The sequence below is a fragment of the Etheostoma spectabile genome, unplaced genomic scaffold (assembly GCF_008692095.1).
Source record: "Etheostoma spectabile isolate EspeVRDwgs_2016 unplaced genomic scaffold, UIUC_Espe_1.0 scaffold00008528, whole genome shotgun sequence".
Taxonomy (NCBI): domain Eukaryota; kingdom Metazoa; phylum Chordata; class Actinopteri; order Perciformes; family Percidae; genus Etheostoma; species Etheostoma spectabile.
Genome location: NW_022603602.1, coordinates 7501 through 16475, shown reverse-complemented (window position 1 = coordinate 16475; position 8975 = coordinate 7501). Strand labels below are relative to the sequence as shown.

General features: G+C 43.2%; 1 protein-coding gene across 1 annotated transcript in view; it reads left to right on the top strand.

Moving 5' to 3' along the window:
• The first annotated feature begins 456 nt into the window (after positions 1-456).
• The window catches only part of LOC116678887 (dnaJ homolog subfamily C member 5), an 11068-nt gene continuing 2549 nt past the window's right edge, over positions 457-8975 (top strand). The window contains exons 1-3 of the mRNA XM_032508625.1: positions 457-580; positions 1148-1361; positions 2626-2800. Of these exons, the coding sequence (XP_032364516.1) occupies positions 474-580; positions 1148-1361; positions 2626-2800 (496 nt within the window). The 5' untranslated portion in view covers positions 457-473. The remainder of the gene's footprint in view (positions 581-1147; positions 1362-2625; positions 2801-8975) is intronic.

The window sequence follows — 8975 nt, the reverse complement described above, 5'->3', positions numbered from 1 at the left end:
GAGGACAGGTAGACCACGCAGGTAGAGGACAGGTAGACGTCTCAGGTAGAGGACAGGTAGACCACGCAGGTAGAGGACAGGTAGAGGACAGGTAGAAGACAGGTAGAGGACAGGTAAACGACGCTCTGAGGCTCCAACAGGTAACTCCTCTCTAACTCTTCCTTTACTACCTTTTCTATCCTTCCTTATTTATTCTTCCTTTACTATCCTTCTATCCTTCCTTCCCTTTTCTTTCCATCCTTTCCTCCTCTTCTTTCCTTCCCTCCATCCTTCCTTTCTTCTTTCCTCTCCTCCCTACATCCTTAGTGTTTGAAGTGTAGCGCTGCAGAGATGAAGAGATGAACTATAAACGTGTGATGTTGGCTTTTCTCCTCCATTCTTCCTCTTCTCCATTCATCCAGGACATTAATAATATATATACATATATAATAATCTAATGATGACTCATCATGATAACAGGTGATGCGGTCAGGATGTCTGACGGGAGACAGCGAACTTTGTCCACATCTGGAGAGTCTCTGTATCAGGTCCTGGGTCTGCAGAAAGGCTGTTGCCATGACGACATCAAGAAGTCCTACAGGTAAGCCCCGCCCACGTAATCCTGAGTCACCAATGACGTCTCCAGGAGACGCCGGGACACATTTGGTCTCATACCCATACGTCTGTGTGTGTGTGTGTGTCTGTGTGTGTCTGTGTTTGTCTCTGTGTGTCTCTGTGTGTGAGTGTCCCCATGTGTGTGTGTCCTTGTGTGTGTCTGTCCGTATGTGTGTGTCTCCGTGTGTGTCTCTGTCCCTGTGTGTGTCCCTGTGTCACTGTCCCGTGTCTCTGTGTGTCCCCGTGTGTGTGTCTCTGTGTGTGTGTCCGTATGTGTGTCTCTGTGTGTCTTTGTGTGTCTCTGTCCCCATGTGTGTGTGTCTCTGTCCCCGTGTGTGTCCCTGTGTCTCTGTCCCGTGTCTCTGTGTGTCCCCGTGTGTGTGTCTCTGTGTGTCTCTGTGTGTGTGTCTCTGTGTGTGTCCCCATGTCTCTGTCCCCGTGTCTCTGTCTCTGTGTCTCTGTGTGTCTCTGTATGTCCCCGTGTGTGTGTCCCTGTGTGTGTGTCCCCGTGTCCCTGTATGTCCCCGTGTCTCTGTCCCCCTGTGTCCTGCAGGAAGCTGGCGTTGCGGTTCCACCCCGATAAGAACCCGGAGAACCCGGCGGCGGCCGAGAAGTTCAAGGAGCTGAACAGCGCCCACGCCGTGCTGTCGGACCCGGGCCGGAGGGGGGTCTACGACGCGTACGGGTCCCTGGGACTCTACGTGGCCCAGCAGTTCGGGGAGGACAACGTCAACGCCTACTTCATGCTGTCCACCTGGTGGGCCAAGGTGGGCGGGGCTTACACCGGCCCGGTGTGATGTCATCAAACGGGAACGCTGGTCCACAGAATCCTCCGCAGATCATTTCATTCACTATGAGAATAATAATATTATTAATAATAATGATAATAATATTAATAATAATATTAATATTAAGGCTCCTAAAGTTACGTGGATGGTTCCCAACGACGCTCCTCACAAGTTAAATCATAATCAGTTCAATACTTTTGTTACAATTTTATAGCATTTTGGAGAAAAAAATAATTGATAAAATATTTTTAAAAAAAGAAGAAATCGTCAAAAAGAGTGACAAAAATCTCAAATAAAGTGACAAATGTAAAAACAAAAGCTTTAAAAATTTGTGGAAAATTCACAAAAATTTCAAAAAAAAGTCTACATCAAAAATTTCTCTTTTCTTTCAACCAAATCTTGAAAAAAAATAATATCTTGGATGGTTCCCTACAAGTAAAATAAATGATCCGTTCACTACTTTCATGGTCATTTTGTTATTTCATAGCATTTGAAAAAAACGTGAAAAGTGACAAAAATGTTGGAAAATTGAGAAAAAAAGGAAAAAAATGTCAAAAACATTGGAAAAAAGGGACAAAAACTTTTAGAAAAGCTTCGAAAACATCGACCAAAATGACCAAAAACACTTAATGGAAACAGGAAGTCAACACAAGGCTCAACTAGAACAAGACGTTTCATCAAGGTGCCTACCGAACAGCAGTAAAACTTAATGAAACATAGTAAAAGTGTTAAGCGTCTTATCCCTTCAGAGAAATAACTTTATAAAACCTGTTTAAGACCTTTCTGTTTCCCAGAAACAGCGATGACGTAGCTAGTGCTAACCCAACCAGACTCCATGTAAATAACAGCCCTTTTAGCGTGTTTAGAGCCAACATATTTTAACATGTAAATCGGTAAAGTTTGAGTTTATTTCCACCAACACGAGAGTTGTCATGGTTATTAAAGTGTAAACAAGACCAAAAAACAGCTTTTCATTGATTTATTTGGTTTCTGTCGACTTTGAATGAAGTGTGTTTTACGATGCTAAAATTACTGTTTATTTACATGGAGTCTGGTGGGTGTAGCGACTCTACCTTAGCAATACAATGTATACATGTACAGTATATATATATGTATATACAGTATATATATATACCACTAGTGTCCTATACATGCACTAATGGAGAGATGTCAGGGTGGGGGGGCTGCACATGCTCAGGTCCTTGGTGACTTCCTGTTTGTGACTTCCTGTTCCTGTCTCCAGGGCCTGTTCGTGGTCTGCGGCGTGCTAACCGGATGCTACTGCTGCTGCTGTCTCTGCTGCTGCTGTAACTGCTGTTTTGGGAAGCTGAAGCCGACGCCCCCAGGCGAGGGGGCGGGGCCGGACTACGTCTCCCCTGACGACCTGGAGGAGGAGATACGCAATGACCCCGACGACGGTGAGGCCACAGGAAGCTCTGGGCTTTTATTTTGACAGTCAGGAAGCTCTGGGCTTTTATTTTGACAGTCAGGAAGCTCTGGCTTTTATTTTGACAGTCAGGAAGCTCTGGGCTTTTATTTTGACAGTCAGGAAGCTCAGGGCTTTTATTTTGACAGTAGGGAAGCTCTGGCTTTTATTTTGACAGTCAGGAAGCTCTGGCTTTTATTTTGACAGTCAGGAAGCTCTGGCTTTTATTTTGACAGTCAGGAAGCTCTGGGCTTTTATTTTGACAGTCAGGAAGCTCAGGGCTTTTATTTTGACAGTAGGGAAGCTCTGGCTTTTATTTTGACAGTCAGGAAGCTCTGGCTTTTATTTTGACAGTCAGGAAGCTCTGGGATTTGGTTTTGACGGTCAGGAAGCTCTGGGCTTTTATTTTGACACTCAGGAAGCTCTGGGCTTTTATTTTGACAGTCAGGAAGCTCTGGGCTTTTATTGTGACAGTCAGGAAGCTCTGGGCTTTTATTGTGACAGTCAGGAAGCCCTGGGCTTTTATTTTGACAGTCAGTAAGCTCTGGGCTTTTATTTTGACAGTCAGGAAGCTCTGGGCTTGTATTTTGACAGTAGGGAAGCTCTGGGCTTTTATTTTGACAGTCAGGAAGCAATGGGCTTTTATTGTGACAGTCAGGAAGCTCTGGGCTTTTATTGTGACAGTCAGGAAGCCCTGGGCTTTTATTTTGACAGTCAGTAAGCTCTGGGCTTTTATTTTGAAAGTCAGGAAGCTCTGGGCTTTTATTTTGAAAGTCAGGAAGCTCTGGGCTTTTATTTTGACAGTCAGGAAGCTATGGGCTTTTATTGTGACAGTCAGGAAGCTCTGGGCTTTTATTTTGACAGTCAGGCAGCTCTGGGCTTTTATTTTGACAGTCAGGAAGCTCTGGCTTTTATTTTGACAGTCAGGAAGCTCTGGCTTTTATTTTGACAGTCAGGAAGCTCTGGGCTTTTATTTTGACAGTCAGGAAGCTCAGGGCTTTTATTTTGACAGTAGGGAAGCTCTGGCTTTTATTTTGACAGTCAGGAAGCTCTGGCTTTTATTTTGACAGTCAGGAAGCTCTGGCTTTTATTTTGACAGTCAGGAAGCTCTGGGCTTTTATTTTGACAGTCAGGAAGCTCTGGGCTTTTATTTTGACAGTAGGGAAGCTCTGGGCTTTTATTTTGACAGTCAGGAAGCTCTGGCTTTTATTTTGACAGTCAGGAAGCTCTGGGCTTTTATTTTGACAGTAGGGAAGCTCTGGGCTTTTATTTTGACAGTCAGGAAGCTCTGGCTTTTATTTTGACAGTGAGGAAGCTCTGGGCTTTTATTTTGAAAGTAGGGAAGCTCTGGGCTTTTATTTTGACAGTCAGGAAGCTCTGGCTTTTATTTTGACAGTCAAGAAGCTCTGGGCTTTTATTTTGACAGTCAGGAAGCTCTGGCTTTTATTTTGACAGTGAAGAAGCTCTGGGCTTTTATTTTGAAAGTAGGGAAGCTCTGGGCTTTTATTTTGACAGTGAGGAAGCTCTGGGCTTTTATTTTGACAGTGAGGAAGCTCTGGGCTTTTATTTTGACAGTCAGGAAGCTCTGGCTTTTATTTTGACAGTCAGGAAGCTCTAGGCTTTTATTTTGACAGTAGGGAAGCTCTGGGCTTTTATTTTGACAGTGAGGAAGCTCTGGGCTTTTATTTTGACAGTAGGGAAGCTCTGGGCTTTTATTTTGAAAGTAGGGAAGCTCTGGGCTTTTATTTTGACAGTCAGGAAGCTCTGGCTTTTATTTTGACAGTCAAGAAGCTCTGGGCTTTTATTTTGACAGTCAGGAAGCTCTGGCTTTTATTTTGACAGTCAGGAAGCTCTGGGCTTTTATTTTGACAGTCAGGAAGCTCTGGGCTTTTATTTTGACAGTCAGGAAGCTCTGGGCTTTTATTTTGACAGTCAGGAAGCTCTGGGCTTTTATTTTGACAGTCAAGAAGCTCTGGGCTTTTATTTTAACAGTAGGGAAGCTCTGGGCTTTTATTTTGACAGTCAGGAAGCTCTGGGCTTTTATTTTGACAGTGAGGAAGCTCTGGGCTTTATTTGACAGTCAGGAAGCTCTGGCTTTTATTTTGACAGTCAAGAAGCTCTGGGCTTTTATTTTGACAGTCAGGAAGCTCTGGCTTTTATTTTGACAGTGAAGAAGCTCTGGGCTTTTATTTTGAAAGTAGGGAAGCTCTGGCTTTTATTTTGACAGTCAAGAAGCTCTGGGCTTTTATTTTGACAGTCAGGAAGCTCTGGCTTTTATTTTGACAGTCAGGAAGCTCTGGGCTTTTATTTTGACAGTCAGGAAGCTCTGGGCTTTTATTTTGACAGTCAGGAAGCTCTGGGCTTTTATTTTGACAGTCAGGAAGCTCTGGGCTTTTATTTTGACAGTCAGGAAGCTCTGGCTTTTATTTTGACAGTGAGGAAGCTCTGGGCCTTTATTTTGAAAGTAGGGAAGCTCTGGGCTTTTATTTTGACAGTCACACTTATTTTGACACTTTTGTCAGGATATCAACATCATGTTGTTGTGAATTCCACTTGGAGGGTCCAAACGTCGGGACTCGATTAGCTGAGGAATCCCTCTAGCTTTGATTATGTATATGATTTATTAATAAAAACAGAGCAATGCATTCCGGGAAATACGTGCACGGTCCTAAAATGGAACATGACTAGCTCAGAGGTTCCCAAAAAGGCCCTCAGCAAAGGTGTGCAACGGCTTATAAGGGTTCTCCTTAAGGAGCCCTATTGGTTAAAAGCGTCACTGGGCAGATCATATCGCCTTAGCAACAGTATTTCTATTGGCTGGGTGGGCGCGACTTCCTGTTTACAATCTTCGGCAATGTGTCTGTGTGTGTGTGTGTTGGGGGTTGTTTCCTGTGGAAACTCCCCTTTGTCCCCCTTTGTCCCCCTTTGTCCCCCTTTGTCCCCCTCCATTGTGAGTGAGCACGTGGCTTTCTGGCCTTACTGTATGCGGTTCTCTTGCTAGTTGTAATGTTTAACAACAGGATGTCGCCCCCACCTGGTTGCCAAGCAACAACACATTTCTCCTTCATTCAATGTCTGACATGAGTTCTGTTTCATTAACTTATGCATTAGTTCATTCACAGTGTCTAATATGATCACAATACCTGAGTATAATTTCCCACAATGTCTTCAGGACTAACTGGGTTATTAGAATATTTGGGCTGCAGAGAGGTCACTTGATGTTAAGAATGGTTGTAGGACCTTAACCCGTGTGTCGTCTTCCCGTTAACCGTGAACTCGTCCATGTTTTTGTCGCTTTTTCTGATTTATTTGTCTCTTTTCCAGCTTTTGGCGCTTTTTAAAAAACCTGAGCTGGTTTAACGCTCTGGGCCCATGTTTACAGTTTATTGTCCGTCTGATTTATTTTATAATAACTTGTAAAACATCAACCCTCTAAAACACTTCTCATATGTCCTGGGAGTCACACTGTGAAGAAATAATCATCATAACTTATACAGATGACAAAATACATGCATTTTATCCAAAAAAGTCCAGACGTTTTGCTCTCATGACATTTACTTATGCCAATAATAACATAATAATGTCATATTTATTGATATTACACCCACAGCAATGCTATACAAGCACATATGTGTCTAAATAGTGCATCATTTGGCCTTCCATAGAGTCTATAGACATTTTTGTCCCCTCTGGCCTTCCATACAAGAGGGTGCCTTTATCTCCCATATATGGGCATGTACTTCCTGAAACAATAGACGGGACAGACAGAGAGAGAGAGACGGAGGAGCGATCCAGCGGCAGAAATGAGCCAAAACGCGATGAATTATGGACATAAAGTGGATCAATCTTGGATATAACAGTATGGATTTAAAGCCCAAAGAGGCTGAAGTTCCAGGCTGGATAGAAACCCCCCTGTAGAGGCTAGAAAGACCCGGAACAGACCTCCGTAAAGCCGAAGACGTCAGGATTCAAACAAAACCAAAAGTGAATAAATCGCTTGTATGGTTCAAAAGTTATTAAACTATGAATCAGAGGTACTTTTTTACTCGTGGGCGAGTGTCTCAGGCTCAGAGGGTTAATAACAAGTTTTACACTCATTCTTGTAATTCATGGTCAACAAACCTCATTTATATCAAATTATACAAATATTTTTAGTTAAAAAGGCAGAAATGATGAATTATTTTGACTACTAGTTAAGATCAGAGGATGTTGAGAGGATCTCAGATGGGTAGATGTCAAAGTTTAGTCCGGATGCTGTTAGGAAACCATTAAAAAAAAAAGAATTCAAAATCTGTAAGATTAAATAAAACACCCAAAAAATTCAATTAAGGTAAGCATTAATTTTACCTGAAGAAGGTTGTACGGAATCATCCATGAAATCTATATTTCTGATATAAAACACCTTGACCCAAATTTACTTATGCCAATAATAACATAATAATGTCATATTTATTGATATTACACCCACAGCAATGTTATACAAGCAAATATGTGTCTAAATAGTGCATTATTTGGCCTTCTATAGAGTCTATTGGTCTTTTTGTCCCCTCTGGCCTTCTATAGAGTCTATTGGTCTTTTGTCCCCTCTGGCCTTCTATAGAGTCTATTGGTCTTTTGTCCCCTCTGGCCTTCTATAGAGTCTATTGGTCTTTTTGTCCCCTCTGGCCTTCTATAGAGTCTATTGGTCTTTTTGTCCCCTCTGGCCTTCTATAGAGTCTATTGGTCTTTTTGTCCCCTCTGGCCTTCTATAGAGTCTATTGGTCTTTTTGTCCCCTCTGGCCTTCTATAGAGTCTATTGGTCTTTTGTCCCTCTGGCCTTCCATAGAGTCTATTGGTCTTTTTGTCCCCTCTGGCCTTCTATAGAGTCTATTGGTCTTTTTGTCCCCTCTGGCCTTCTATATAGTCTATTGGTCTTTTGTCCCCTCTGGCCTTCTATAGAGTCCATTGGTCTTTTTGTCCCCTCTGGCCTTCTATAGAGTCTATTGGTCTTTTTGTCCCCTCTGGCCTTCTATAGAGTCCATTGGTCTTTTTGTCCCCTCTGGCCTTCTATAGAGTCTATTGGTCTTTTTGTCCCCTCTGGCCTTCTATAGAGTCTATTGGTCTTTTTTGTCCCCTCTGGCCTTCTATAGAGTCTATTGGTCTTTTTGTCCCCTCTGGCCTTCCATAGAGTCTATTGGTCTTTTTGTCCCCTCTGGCCTTCTATAGAGTCTATTGGTCTTTTTGTCCCCTCTGGCCTTCTATAGAGTCTATTGGTCTTTTTGTCCCCTCTGGCCTTCTATAGAGTCTATTGGTCTTTTTGTCCCCTCTGGCCTTCTATAGAGTCTATTGGTCTTTTTGTCCCCTCTGGCCTTCTATAGAGTCCATTGGTCTTTTTGTCCCCTCTGGCCTTCCATAGAGTCTATTGGTCTTTTTGTCCCCTCTGGCCTTCCATACAAGACGGTGACGTTGTCTCCCATATATGGGCATACCGGGGCCTTTGTTTCCTGTAAACAGACACAGAGGAGAGAGGGAGGAGCGAGCCAGCGGCAGAAATGAGCCAAAACGCGATGAATTATGGACATAAAGTGGATCAATCTTGGATATAACAGTATGGATTTAAAGCCCAAAGAGGCTGAAGGTCCAGACTGGATAGAAACCCCCTGTAGAGGCTAGAAAGACCCGGAACAGACCTCCGGGACCGCGAACTCGTCAGGATTTAGACAGAACTTTTGTTGAGTCGCTAGCTGTTAGGGTTAAATCCAGAGTCTCTCGTCTCCTCGTCCGTCCACGTCCATCTGTCTTTGTCCCCCCCCCCCCGTGTGAGACAGAGAGGACATACTGGGGGACATGAACTATAGCTTAAAAAATATATTCGACAAATAACATTTCCATCAGCGTTTACCACAGAAGAAGAACATCATCAAGATTAAATCAGACCGAAGCATTTCCTCTGAGTTGATGTTCATCAGATTTTACGGTTTCCATAAAACATTTTTCATCAACATCATTAATTAATAATTAATTAATTCAGATGAAACGTGATGAAGAAGCAGAGCTGGAGACGTCCTCGTGTTCAGCCTGATGGTCTCTGTCGGTACACGATCCGTCCTGCACGATCCGTCCTGCACGATCCGTCCTGCACGATCCGTCCTGCACGATCCGTCCTGCCTGCGCGATACGTCCTACAC